Source organism: Zophobas morio, unplaced genomic scaffold (assembly GCF_036711695.1).
Source record: "Zophobas morio isolate AGI-343-1 ecotype UQ-CSIRO unplaced genomic scaffold, CSIRO_AGI_Zmor_V1 ptg000411l, whole genome shotgun sequence".
NCBI classification, from domain to species: Eukaryota; Metazoa; Arthropoda; class Insecta; order Coleoptera; family Tenebrionidae; genus Zophobas; species Zophobas morio.
This window is the reverse complement of record NW_026972515.1, coordinates 14339-28362: the sequence shown is the minus strand read 5'-3', so window position 1 is coordinate 28362 and position 14024 is coordinate 14339. Positions and strand designations below refer to the sequence as shown.

General features: G+C 29.7%; 2 protein-coding genes and 1 long non-coding RNA gene across 5 annotated transcripts; 1 reads left to right on the top strand and 2 right to left on the bottom strand.

Annotated features, from left to right (window-relative positions):
• Positions 1–4157: 4157 nt before the first annotated feature.
• Positions 4158–6022, bottom strand: LOC135120700 (N-terminal Xaa-Pro-Lys N-methyltransferase 1-B-like). Of its 2 annotated transcripts, XM_064045042.1 has the most exons (8): positions 6006–6022; positions 5783–5843; positions 5613–5669; positions 5372–5486; positions 5154–5302; positions 4919–5018; positions 4622–4847; positions 4158–4230 (listed from the first exon to the last, which is right to left on the bottom strand). In XM_064045042.1, the coding sequence occupies exons 2-8, from the start codon at positions 5801–5803 to the stop codon at positions 4215–4217; spliced, it is 684 nt and encodes a 227-aa protein (XP_063901112.1). In that variant the 5' UTR covers positions 5804–5843; positions 6006–6022; the 3' UTR covers positions 4158–4214. The 2 variants fall into 2 exon arrangements, with proteins under 2 accessions (XP_063901112.1, XP_063901113.1); XM_064045043.1 differs by lacking the exon at positions 6006–6022 and having other exon boundaries at positions 5781–5838.
• A 3695-nt stretch (positions 6023–9717) lies between these two features.
• LOC135120698 (uncharacterized) lies at positions 9718–10168 on the top strand. The gene is made up of 3 exons (XR_010278696.1): positions 9718–9834; positions 9926–10013; positions 10114–10168. It is a non-coding gene; the product is annotated as an uncharacterized LOC135120698 (long non-coding RNA).
• An 86-nt stretch (positions 10169–10254) lies between these two features.
• On the bottom strand, positions 10255–13067 carry LOC135120699 (uncharacterized). 2 transcript variants are annotated; one of them, XM_064045040.1, is made up of 14 exons: positions 12954–13067; positions 12017–12101; positions 11889–11963; positions 11704–11814; positions 11603–11650; positions 11352–11537; positions 11218–11283; positions 11068–11161; positions 10921–11014; positions 10728–10775; positions 10641–10674; positions 10536–10589; positions 10404–10473; positions 10255–10345 (listed from the first exon to the last, which is right to left on the bottom strand). In XM_064045040.1, the coding sequence occupies exons 1-14, from the start codon at positions 12966–12968 to the stop codon at positions 10270–10272; spliced, it is 1056 nt and encodes a 351-aa protein (XP_063901110.1). In that variant the 5' UTR covers positions 12969–13067; the 3' UTR covers positions 10255–10269. The 2 variants fall into 2 exon arrangements, with proteins under 2 accessions (XP_063901110.1, XP_063901111.1); XM_064045041.1 differs by having other exon boundaries at positions 10728–10760.
• Positions 13068–14024: the final 957 nt, after the last annotated feature.

Sequence of the window (14024 nt, the reverse complement as noted above, 5' to 3'; positions counted from 1 at the left end):
TACCGCGGTGATAGCGCAGCACGACGGGATCGTGGCGCCGTTGGATTGAAAAAGTTGTAGAAGAAGGGGCCCCTTTTGTTTTTCACATTGGGTTCTGGGTGAATTTTCACTTTACGGGCTCGCAGAAGAGTTTCCGCAGAAGTGGTCGTTCGTTAATTATAGACTAGTGTCAGAAGCGCTGCCCACCTCTATATTGACGGTGTCGTGGAAAGCTCATGAGGGCTTCTCCGAGTCTCTATAGACTTTTAAGGTGTCGTTACCCTTATTGATGCTATTAATTTTATTAAAAAGGTTATACTTACTAATATTTATAATTATTTACTGTATATAATAATTTTTTACCGTTGCATACCGTTATAATATAATTAATGACGCTTTTATGAGAACAATAAATCATCAGATGAATGCTACTACTACTATTACAAACAATTTCAGCTATTTCGTCGTGAATAGACTCGACTTATGTAACCTTTAGAGCCTCACCATCATCTGGTATCACTTCGGAAGCATTAAGTAGGCTAAAATTTTTTAGGTCGTAAAAAAATTATAATTGTAAGTTATATTAATAAAATGCTTATTTCCTTCTTGGAGATAGTTTTTATCCAGTGGTTTTATCAAAATCTAGAAGTTATGCTTTTGTAAAAATTAACTCTTTAAAAGAACTTTATTTATAGCCAATATATTAGAAATGAATGCATGAAGCCCTTCTCCAAATGAGGAACTCATAACTCACGTATAGATAAATAAACAGATGTAGAAAGAAAAAAGTGAAAAATTAAATTGTATGTATATATAAATAGCAAGTAATGTATAGTAAAGAGATATAAATTTACTTGTTAAAAGTTTCCAAATATAAATTAGTATATATTAAAATGAGCGCTAGGAAAATAAGTTTATTAATACTCGCAAAAGTCGAGGCAAGTTGTATTGACAATGGTAAGGACCGCGGTGAAAAATAAGGGTGAGACGGCTTATTGCACAGTGCTTACAAAGAGCTGCGAATTTATGAGGGCAGTGTCCTAATAATTACCGAAAAGAGGGTCGTGTGTCCTTTGAGCTTAAGCGAAAACAATAGTACCAGAACCTCTCTGGATTATTTACCAAACTATCAGCGTGAATATGGTTGTCCTGCTTAAAACTAGTTTAGTTTTGGAAAATCTTACCCACAAGCCTGGATCAAGGTCTCAAGATAGAGTCTCAGGGCACAAGGAAATAACAATACCAATACCATCTACAGATAGCTAACACCGTTTGACAACAATTATTGACTAATTAAAATTGAAAAATATTGAAAAAAATCTATAAAAAGGTATCTACTTTAAGTTATTATTTCGGACCCCACTGAGCATGAGAAGATACCTTAAATATATCAATAAAAATTCGTCTTTTTGGTTTTACTATGTTCGAGAAGGCCGCGGTTTATAGAGCTGATAGATCGACATAATAGAGATAAAAGAAATTTTTTCGGTCTACAGGTCCAGAACTATGGTGTTTTGAGAGAAAAGATCTTCAAAGCTAGTTAATTTATTAGTAGTGTAAGACACAATAAGTGCTTAAAGAGTAATAGTTACAAATAATATGTTCTCAGTTATATGTTACTTAAGTATCAATCCCAAAGATGACTCTCATAAAGCTCATCACTCATCAAAATCAATGAGTTTACATTGAGATTTACCCGAGGAAAGGAAAGGTAGAGTTATGGGGGAAGAGGGGGAATTAGTAATTTCAATATAAATTAAAATTTCACACTTTCACAGACCTTTTTTTAGGTGGTAACATGTAGGGAAAAACACTACCAACCCAAGTAGTGATGATGCTTTGTGTTATAATGTCAAGCTCTTTCCCTTTACTTTTCACAGAATTACTTGATAACATATTAGAAAACCAGTTTTTATTTAAGTATCGTTTAAAAAACTTTACAGAGTGAAGACAAAAATATCTCGAAACCCTAAGTCACCGCGCAAAGCGTGTCTCACCCATAGCACAACGGAGATATGTTCAAGACCTCTCTACTTTCATACCACCACTGGCTCCCAGTTTTTTTTTGCGATTTTTAAGAACAGTCCTATCGAACTAGGTGTAGACTACCGATGTATAATTATTCTTGTTCCGAAAAATGCTCTCGTAAGCTTCAGGTGAAATATTGGAAATATAGTCATTATGAATTGGACTTATCCCCTGAGGGAAGTCTCACACTGGCAACTATTTAAGCTAAAAGACACGAGGTATGCTTAACTCTAACAAGGCTAAAAGTGAGAAATAACATAAGGCACTAAGCTGCTACTTCATTAGTAAGTGGGACCCCGAACTGGCAATATATTGCGTACTCAGTCATGTTCATGCTAGTGAAGACATTGAAAACTCGGTGAATTCTCTATATGAGCCATGGCAGGAAGTTATATTCGATTGCAAACCGCGTGATAAAAAGCAACTACTTATTAAAAAATAAAAGGATTTAGTTTGCATGTAAGGTGCCTAAAACAGATGTCTCCTTTACACCTTATTAAAAGATGCAATTTTTTAAAGAACCTTGCACAATTATATGATATATAGTCGGAAGTAGATAAAAGATAAGTTAACACTTATAGTAAGTTTCGCTATTGTGTGGGTGTACACAGATCGCATATGCAAAAAAAAAAGAAGTGTTTATTAAGTTTAATTAAGCTAAGAATATAAGAGGGATCTGCGAGGATCCTCCATTACAATTACTTATAACTAATTTTTCTTAGAAAAAGTAAACTAACACGACTTTTGACGGATAACTTTTCCTTATCGAAGTACTTTGTTTTTAATAACCTTATGCATTGTTTAGACATAAACCTCAAAAGATATAAATGGCCGCTTTTATATTTTAAAATCAAGAAACACGTCATATCTCCTATCAAATAAGAATTCCACTCCTTAATCTTAACCGCTTTGTACTTAATGAAAACATAACAGTTTTTAGCAAATTAAAGTAAACCCCTTTCTTTTTATTTTTTATTGAATAGTTTAAAATAAGTTGGAAAAGCAAGCTAAGTAGTAATTTCTATTAGATAATCACGAAATAAATTAGATGTTACCTTTCTTTGCACATGTATATGTACCACTTTTATGCTGTTACGTTTCTTCTATAGTTTAGAAAAATAAACACATAATAAGAAATAGTAGTGGAATGGACGATTAAGAGAAGACTTCATTTGGTCTACAACCTTCAACTAAGAGGTAAAAAAAAAATTATTTTGAAGCATCAAATAAAAAAAAATCCGTTGGCTCTCTATTACTATTAATCATTTAAAATATACTTTAAATAAGAAAAGTAAAATCCATTTCAAGATTTCAAGTTTAATTAACCTCTAAATCGTCCTTATGTTTATATTTAAAAAAAAATTTTTGTATTTTGTTGAAACTTTCTTTATAAACACCAGCACAAGTACGATCTTGGCTGAAGGGCAATCATATATGAGATACACTACATCTTAGGATTTATACTAATATTACTTTCCTCGTGTACTAATTAAAAGTTAAAACTTACTTTCTTGTTATTATGACAACTGCAAAAAAAAAAACTTATCAACCTATAAGTAAACATGATTTTTTATATATATAATCTTAAATTTTCCAGTTAATAGTTATTAGTAAAACTAAAATTGATAAAACTTATACTAAAAAGTTTTTTGTGGAAGTAAATGAACTTAATTTTTGTTAGTACGACTGCTGCAATACTTTTCCAACTATGGTTATACATTCCTACTTTAACTACCTCATATAACTTCGTAATCTTGAAAAGTTAATTTTGTTAAAAAAAGTAGTTATAATAAAATTAAGGCTTCTGTACTTGATACATTAATATAAAACGCTTAAGCTTAAATTAAATGATTCACTTACTACAGGTATAAAATGCTTTTTCTAAGGGCCTACTTACTAATTTTTTTAAACAAGTTTTTTTCTTTTTTTTATGTGTTCCAACCAAAGTTATATTAAACAATCTTCATATAACTTTCCAAAGAAAAATTAGTCTTTTTATTGGTCTTAATTTTCCTAATTTCAACTTTACACTATAAAATGCATAGTTTTAAACTGTATTGTATTTAAGATCTTTGTTACAGTACTAAAAAAGTTAATTCCAAGTTCTGCAAGTCGGCTACTACCACAAAAAAAAATTAAGTAAAATAAATCCCTTTATTAATATTGCATCTTCCTTTTTTCAAGTAAAACCATCGAGAAATTTTTTATTATCGCAAAGCAAACCTGAGAAAAAAAATATTACCCAAAAATTTCTGAATAATTATAAAAAATTAAAATTGCAAGACTTTAAACGCCCTCAAGTACATTATTAAAAAGATTATAGATTAAACATACACAATTTTAACGTTATGAACTTGGTGTATTTACTTTCTGTTGTACATTTAAAATACTTTTATCCGAAACTTTAAAGTAATAGAGCCTCAGTTATTTAAATGTTTTTTAAACTAATAAGTTATATAAATTCAGATAAAAAACTAAATTAGTTAAAAGACTATTAAAACTCTCACTTAAAGAAGCTATTCATTTCAGTCACTGACTGTAAATATTTTTCTGATTAGCAAGATAGGTGAAAATTTATAAGATAAATAATGTAGAAAACTATAAAAAAAACTACATTTTTACTAAAAATAATTCTTTTGGAAAATTTTTTTGTGTCTCTTCAACTAGCAAGACAAGCTTTGCAGCCTTAAAAACTTTTTTAAAGTGTTCAGCAGTTCTCGTCATGCCGCCATCTTTAGAATCTGTTACCAATTGCGTCGACGACACGTTCTCTTTAATAATAATAAAGCCGTTTTGTTTTAAGCCCAGCTTGCACCGGATCAAAAAAGAAACGAGATCAGCTAAAAATTGTTACAATTTTTTTTAGGATATATTTAGAAAGTAAGTTAAACTTATTAAAAGAATTAATGACCATCAGCCAAGTAATTTACAACCCACTGAATCCAAATAACGTCATAAAGTGCTTTTTGAGGGGTAAACGTTTGTAAACTAGAACAATACAATGTTCCGATCTAACAACAAGTAATAAAAAAAAGTACAAAAACGGATAGCTACGTAACCACAGACAAAAAAATTACCTACAACTTTGAAAGACTCGAAGCAAATATAAATATAAAGTGCAATAAACTAACTCTGAAGTTAATTACTTTTTCTGCAGAGTTAACATATTTTGGAACTTCATCTAAAAACTTTTGGCACATTTCTACCAAGTCAACTTTATTATAAAGTTGAACAAGAAGGCCCTGGGTTACTCTACCAATACCAGCACCACAATCCAGTGCTCTGTCATAACAGTCTAAGAGTTTTTAAACAGTTGATACAAAATTCTTGTAAATAAAATCTATAAGGTATCAATATCTTAAACCAGTAATATTGAACTTTTTTAATAAGTTTTCCAAAAAGTTTTTGGAGCTTCGAAGATCCACTTTAGTTAATTCTGGGTAGCCTCCCAAAACGCCTTCAAGGGTGGCAGGTACTTTCTTAACATTCAATAAAGTTGGTTAATAAAAAATGATAGATTTTTTTGTAATCTTCAGAAAGTTTTTAAATAAAAAAATTGACTACTTTTGTAGTTCGTTTGTAAAACTTATAATAAAACGAAAAACCTTCCAGTACTCGCTGGCTTTGTGGTGCTTGACCGAAGAGTCCATACCACAACCACTCTTTTTAATATTAAAAAAAAAGGTACATTATACTCTCCCTTTAAATAACCTTATAAAAATTTAAATAATAAATAACTCTTAATGTAATGTTCAAAGTAGAAAGCAAATTACACCTCCAGTTGAGCCTCGCTCATCGCAGAAACTTTAAACCCAATTACTTTTTCACCCGGGTACCTATAAAGGGACTGCTTAATATTTTTTGGGTTATTTAGGTAAAGTCTTTTGTATCAAGAGTTAACGTAACAAAAAGTATTTTTAGGTTTTGAATATATGAAGAAAATGGTTTCTTTTGTGTTACAAATTGAGTTTACAAACTTTAATTTATGCAGAACATACTATAGTGGCGTCTCCTGCAAATTTGTGTAAGCGAATTTTAAAGTGCACGCTGACAACAAGCGAATGTTTTTAAATCCAGAGTTTTTTATCTTAACTATACCAAAAGACCTTCTCGCTACCACCTTTTAGTACTTTCGTTCGCCTAAAAGTTAGTATAAGGAAGCCTATATTTAAAATTATTTAAAAAAATTACTCTCCCTTGCTTTATTGAAATTAGCATAAAAGACATATATATATTATTGCTTCATAGTTTGCAAAACAAGAATACTAATATGAAAAAAAAAACTCCAATATTGTTATTATGGTTGTGATACTATAAAAACTGAAAACACTGACAATATTTATTTTTATAATTTTTTTTTACGAACGCATTTAGCCTTTAAAGTGAAATAAAGAGGAAAGACTCGGAAAAACTTTTATTTAAATGAATAATTAGCGTTAGTCTCTGGTTATATAAAACTCTACCATTGCGCAAACACAAATGAAAAATATTTTTTTCTTTACAGGGGCTGTTGCATAAATTTTTATTTTTAAAAGTTAGCTGCTCTAGTAGGTGGAGTAAACAAATTTATTGGAAATATAACTTATCACGCTCAAGTAACGTGCATCTGTTGTCAAGACTTTTTCATAAAAAAGTGGAAACATTTTTTTAATTGCTTTTATGGTTTTATGAATTGCGGACGGTTTAATTTACATGAACGTTATTATTTACACTTGGGTCGCAACACCAATCTTTACAATATAAGGGATGGTTTTTTCCTTTTTTTTCCACCTTAGTGCTAACTACTTGGTGGTGGGTGGTGTGCTCCCAAAATGGTGAAAAGCTAACAAACCAAAAAAAGCTAATTGTAGTCCTTTCAAATTTTGACAAACCTTATATTATATATATATATCATTATCATTTATATTATATATAATTAAATAATGGGTTTTTATTATATCCAGTATTATATATAATAAAATAGTTTTCAAACCTTTCAAATTATAAGAACAACATATAGGAATGGTGTTTAAAATTATTTGAAAGATAATTTTGGAGTTTTATTATAAGTATATAAGGAACTTTACACATACAAACGTCTCAAATTACTTTCATATACACTTATAAATCTAATTCTAATAGCGATAAGTTTACAAATAAAATAGTAACAATATTAATAAAAGTAGTAATAACATTTTTTAATAAAATAATAAGTGAAAGTACTTATAAAATCTGAAATGTCCTTTATTTTAAAAGTTTAATTAAGGGGGGGATAATACCCGAACAACCTTTGCAGTAAAGCAGTCGATTTTTTAGGTCTCCTGACATGGCATTTTCTACCCTAACCTAAAAATTAAATAAAATTAAGTAGACAATCAGATTCAATTTTTTTGGCTGCTCTTTCACCTTAATTACGTAGTGTTAATCAATGCTGTGTATATACCAAAATAGAATAAATTTTAAAAAGACATAAAGGTTCTAACATTCTAACAAAGCTAGTAACTCTTGCTCATCACTATTAGTTAAGCCAAAACTTTTAAAATAAAAATTTAGATGCAAACGTTATATTAGTTGAATATTACCCTTGATCTTCTAAGAGGAATTGTAAGATTACGCTACTCCTTGGTAAGGCCTCATATGGCGCAAAAAATCAGAAATTTTGTGTTTAAATAAAATCTTCGCCTTTTTGCACTCCAAACGTTAGTCTCTTTCTCAGAAAGATCCTTTAAACAGTTAATAGCAACACTAAGTTTAGCCCTATAGACCGAAACAGTAAATCAAACTTTTCTTCTAGGCAATCAAGCCAGCGTATAATCTGAGCTAATGTTACAAAGCAAAAAGAACAAAAATCTTGTTATTTATTAGATGTTAATTCTATCTCCCCATGCTTGTAGTCAAAGTTGAACTGAAGCACCTATAACTAGGATGTTAAATAAGACAGAGGAAAACAGTTTTATTGAACTCGCTTTATACTCGCCCCTAAGAGCAGCTTAGGGCGAGTGAAGTTGTTTATGCTCGTACGCTCGTATTTACAGTAACTTTAAAAGCAGCTCTACGGGAAACCATAAACAATGTTACTGTGCACTTGTGAGCTTGAATAAACCTTTTAATTGACTGAACGGCGCCCAGTATATCTGTTTCTTTAAAAGTGGGATCGAAGTAAACTTAAGGTAAATGAATACAAATGCAGTTTTAAAATAATCTTAGATTAGATCTCTAGTTAAAATTAATTAAATCGCAAAGCGCAGTTGCGTGAATATTTTTTATTACACCATGCTGTAAGTGGATCATACCATCAGCATTTTGGGCTTTAAAACGGTAACTAATTTTTTTGTAATGTTAGCTATGTGCGTTTTAACTACATTAACTCTGATGGTACATTACGGATAGTGCGCGTGTATGTAAAAGTTAGAACTAAGATTATGTGTACATACCATGTGTGATGTTTTTATATGCGCGTGCACGCAATCAGAGTAGAATACCATAAATAACGTACTTGAAAAAGAGGTTAAATCTTCCGGAGGGTAGTGTAAGTAATCCAAAAAGAGTTCTATCCCCTACCTTTATTTTAGCACATAATGTTAAAGCGCTATAGTTTAATTGTAAGAACTACATGAATGGGGGGTTTTAGAATAACAGTAAAAAAAAAAATGATTATGTGGGGCGTGTGTCTAAAATAGGGGAGTGGCTTCCACCCTCCATTAATAGAGGAAAAGTAGGTTATGAAGCAAATTATAATACACGCCTGTAGTAAGCCAGTGCTATAAATGAATAAAATAAATTGAAAATCTTCCCTAGGCGTGAATGACTTAAGAGTATGACCGTCAATACCAGGGATAAAAAAGCTCGCTGGTTAAACTAAGGACTTAATTGTTACCGGATAAATTAAAAATAAATATAAGAACACCGACTGAGAAAAGTTAGAGAAATTATACAACATAATTTTAATGTTTTCAAAAAGTTTAATATCCACGAGTTAATTATAGCTTTCAAGTTAGTTCAAGATAAGTAGTGATCCCTCCCATAATAAATTTAGTGACCTTTTATGATAAGTTGCTAGTGGTGGCACGGCTTATTTTGGCACTTAAAACTAGCATAGCTCTTTAAATCTTATAGTAAAGAGGATTATTTTTTTCTAAGAAAGAGTACTCAAATAACTTAAGAAAATTAGGACTCTGAAGCTCAAAACGCTAAAAAATGGAAACTTTAAACAATTTCAATTACAGAACCAGCGATGTTGTGTTAGATATGGCCGCTCAGTAAAATAAAATTCAAAAAGACAAAGTGTTGTTAAAGATGAATCAACACCACAAAAATAAATCTAAAACATAATTCATGAAAAATACAAGGGAATAACACCAAGAAAACAAAAAACACAAAATACATAAACACGTCATTACCAAACTTTCTCATATAAACAAAGATCAGAAAATTGACTAAATCATATAAGAATTTTAACCAATGAAAAGGTTGGTTTAACAAAAACTAAATTAAAAATTTATTTTGTACCTACAATATACAAATACAAAACTATAAAACTAAAAATTAACTTTTTGTAAGTTGGTATAATCCGGATTTTTTAACTTATAGAAATAGATCATCCTAATGTAAAGGGAATAAATGCAATCAGTGAACGCCTCCTGCAAACTATATTATATTCAAATTTTATTTCATAGATATTTGAAAATTTACATCTTTGGTTGTTATTAACTTTTATAAAAAATACACTAGATTTTAGGGCAGGACCAAAGGCGCTGGCTTCCTTATGAAAAGCTAATTAAAAGTTGATCCCATGTCAGGAACAAACCGTCGCATCGAGCTGTGTGGGCAAAATGCTTGCAGAAATAGGTAAAGAAAATCTTAATAGGCAATGGAATTCTTGTTGATCTGCTAATTAGCTCGCAAGTTTAAGTTTAATATATGAATTTTTATATATTAGATTATGCAAGCATAAGAATATCAAGATGAGTTGAAAATCCTCCGAGCTTAACAAAGTTACTAATAAATTTTAACCGATCCATATAAAAGTAAGCATATATATAGGCTTTTATTTAAATTATTAATTGATATTTCTAATTTTGATAATTGTTATGACCATTTTTCCTTTCATATATTTACTTTATTCAGCCTTTTAACTGACTTATAAATGGGCTCTACTAAAACTGGAGTAGCCAAAGCTATCTTTTTAGAGCTAAAATAATGTTCACTCACTATTTTTTTTTCTTAGCTCATCATTTTTATTAATAAGTAAAATATTATTTATTTCAGGGAGTTTATTTTAATTTACAAACGAAGTTCTCTTATATTTCTGTGTTCAGGAATTTCAAAGATGTGAAGCATACGATCTTTTTGAGTGCACCTTACGAGTAATATTTTAAATTGGCAAACCAAATTTAGTTAACTGTGAACTAATTAACTTGTTCGGCTGTTTTTTCTTTGCTTTATCGCTAACAACTGCAATAATATTCGCTTTAAGAAAAGCGACACCTTTACAAACGTTTATAAGCTGTTTCAAGTTATTTTCAGAAGTTTTATGAAATATTTTTAACCTTCCACGTTACAGTAAAAGATTTTATTTTTCTTTGACCGAGGAAAATCAAAGACTTGGAAATATTATAACAAAATTTAACATATAAAAAGTAATAATTGCATACCGGCTCCATTTTGGGACCAATCTACATCTTTGACCTATTCAGTATTAAATTTTACAAACAAAAAAGGGTTACGTTGCAAAATAATACATTCTCGATATTAGCAATCCACACACCGCTGTCCTGTTGCGAAATTACCTTATAAAAATTATAATAACCATATAATTTTTATATAAGCCTTAAGAAAAGTATTGTTAAACTGGTTTTTTAGTCGTAGCTTTAGATAGCTCTTTTGGAACCTCTTAATTCAATTTTATTTAAGTAATTTTTTTTTTAAATTTACCGCAGCACGCTTAAATTCTCGTGAAATTGACAAATCTGAATAATCTTCGAAGTGTAAATATCGAGGCAACTCGCTTTTCTTAGTTACTTCCCAACTAAAACCCAATAAAATATTGGCAAACTCCATTGCTTAAAAAAAGGCCAATACAAGCAGTTTGATTGGTCAGTAGCAGCTTTATAAATAGCTGTAAGAACCATGCCTCTTCCCTTTTTTCCTGCTTTTCCGCCTTCGCAGTCGTTGCCTATCACGTTTTTTAAATATTTAAAGAAAAGTAATTTATTTTACTCACTTAAACACCTTCACAGATAAGGTAAGCTGTCTTTACGCCATCTTCTCCTCGAAAGATTTGAATTCCTTCTAGACCTAGTGGACAATACATTGGTTAGTGGACATTGGGCACCAGCACTAAATCATAATTGAGTTAAGCTAACCTTTATTTTTAGTTTTAAAATTATATTCAACCCTGCAACTTTCCACTAGAGTGTAACTTTTTTGGTCGGAATCTATAGAAATTTCAATAATTTTGGCTTTATAGCGTGGCTTGCGGTTAGCTTCTTGATGCCGAAGTGCTTCTTGTAATAGAAAGAGATTTCCGCTAACACTGTCATAAGATAGACCTGAATTTAAATTATTCTTTATTAGCTTTTTATTATTAAGATAACCGAAAAAGATAACAAGTGACCTTCAAATTCTGATTCAACTGATTCTCTTGAAAAGATATAACTATTATCTGTTAAACAAATTCAAATTGAGTTGAGTAAAATGTGCACTAAGATAATATACCGGGAGATTTATGTGTAAAGTTTGTAATTTTGGCAAGAAAGGTATCAGAATCAAATACAATATAAAGAGAGGAGTTTAAAAATATAACACCACTGGCCTCATAAAGACTTTCTAAATAAAAAAAATTTTAAAAGTTTCAGGAAAGGATAGTGTAATAAAATAAATAACGTAGTAAATATTAATACCTTGCTTAGGTAACAGATCGGTTAACTTTGTTTCCTCTAAAAGTTTAAGTGTCTGCCTATTTTCTCTTTTTAATTCTATATTAATTGTTACCAGTAAAAAAATTATTTAATATAAGGCAAACATAAACCTTTCTCTAGGACAATGGGTTTTAAAAAAACCAGAATAGAGCAAAGCCCAATTGTAGTAAGCAAAAGTGTTATAACGAAAATAACCTTAAAAAATATATTGCTTCATAAATTAAACACAAAAAAATTCTTAGCATTCTTTAAGTAATTTTATTATTATAGTAATATAAAGCAAACTGCTGGTGTAAACTAACTAGCCTTATTTATATAACGATGTTGTAAAGCTATTGAATAGTTAAATAGGTTACTTGCATTGGTAGTAACTTCATTATCGCTTATACAAGTAATTATTTCGTAACTACTTTAACGATATATTGTCTAAGATGGGCTAAAAGTTAGGAAGCAAACTAAAAGGTTTACAGCTGTTTACTAGACCGTGGGAGACAGAACTTAGAATTGCTAAACAATACAGTTTGTTGAAATCAGTGCAACTTAATTTCGGTTATACTAGAACTTTTCTTTGATGGTTTGAATTTTAAATTAAAAAGAACAATATAAACGGTAGTATATTATTAAGTTACAGCAATCTAAGTCGCACACTTTAACAAAAGAAATAATTTTTAAAAAGGAAGGAATTCACAAAGGTGGTTTGTATTAAGAATTTATAATAAAATCGTCCAAGTTATATGCGTACTTACCTAATTAAAGTAAGTTATAGTGATAATAGTAAAAAATATTTTAAAGTAGGTAATTTAGTTTTAGTAAAGTTTTAGCTCAAGGTAAGAGACCTAAAAAATTTATAGGGCTACACTAAATAAAATTAGCGAGGGAAGTTATCTACTATCATTTTTTTAAAAAAGTACCAATTATTTAAACTTCTGTCATATTAAACAGGCAAATATACAAAGTGTTCTATTATACAAGCGAATACAAATTAAAGTAATAAGGAAAAGGTATTAGATAGAAAATTAACTAAATATTAATTTTATAGGAAACAACCTTCCCTGTGGACATGAAGTTTAAAGTAAAAAGTAAGTAACTGTATCTATATGCACTCCGCTCAATGTCCAAGCACTAATTTTAAAAGATATATACCTGGCCACCATCCAAGAGGAGAATGTAACTTGTGATAAAAAATTTCTATTTTAGGAGTTAATAAGAAAACAAACTGACAGAATTTTTTAAAAAAGAAAAGAGAATGAAGAAAATAAAGCCGTTAATAAAATAAGCTTTAAAACATAAAAAGTAACGAAAGAAAATAGAAAAAAAAACTGAAGAAAGAGAGAGTAGAAATATTAAAATCATTCTTTTAAGATTAGTAAAATATTTTTTAGCCCGAAATTATTTTACTTGCTTTCAATAACTCACTACTGATTGAATTTAATATGTAAACGTGGAATGCATATTTTTTGGTCAAATTCTCCGTTACATAGATTTAACATAAAAGTATATATCTAAATGTAGGAGAACAAAAAAAAACAAAAGGCATGAAAAAGAATAATTAATAAAATGTTGATATTAAACTTTATTATGTAAAAAAATGCAAATCTATGTTTTTTTAATTAATTTAATTCGTTCCATTCAAATGCAAGTTATAATATTTTGTTACAAAGCATTAAACCCTATATATAGATTACCTTAGATTATCTACTATAATACTGACTAAAGTTGTTGTTTAAATAATAATGAGTTGTTTCTATCGCTCTAAATTATTGTATGCATGAAAGGCCACGTTAATAGCTTTCCTTTCGTTAATTAAAAGCTTCATTATACACTATCCCCTTTTAACTTAGCGTATAAGACGCAATAACTATTTTTTGTTTAGCAATTTTAACCGTCGACAAATTATAGAAAATAATTGCAATTCTAAAAAGGGTCGTTTTTCGCGTAAAAGGGCACTCTATGGGCATCCTAACCTCAGAATTTTCTTAGACTTGATTCCCAAGAGGGGTTAATGGTCTAGAAACCAATCTCTCTTTTGAGATTTCTTATAAAGCCTTAGAATTTTATGAACTTGACTGTCTCTGCTCAACGAATTTACCGCCTTACAGGGCATGGAATATTTTAAAA

Excerpts from the sequence above, each read along its gene's own strand:
- LOC135120699 (XM_064045040.1), bottom strand. Across the intron at positions 10,590-10,640 it reads TTGGTCCCAAAATGGAGCCG|TCTTTGATTTTCCTCGGTCA; the intron begins GTATGCAATTAT and ends AATATTTCCAAG. Across the intron at positions 10,346-10,403 it reads AAGAAAAAACAGCCGAACAA|GTGCACTCAAAAAGATCGTA; the intron begins GTTAATTAGTTC and ends ATTACTCGTAAG.
- LOC135120700 (XM_064045042.1), bottom strand. The coding sequence starts at position 5,803 with ATGAGCGAGGCTCAACTGGAG. Across the intron at positions 5,487-5,612 it reads AAGCCAGCGAGTACTGGAAG|AAAGTACCTGCCACCCTTGA; the intron begins GTTTTTCGTTTT and ends TTGAATGTTAAG. Across the intron at positions 5,303-5,371 it reads AAAAAAGTTCAATATTACTG|ACTGTTATGACAGAGCACTG; the intron begins GTTTAAGATATT and ends AAAAACTCTTAG.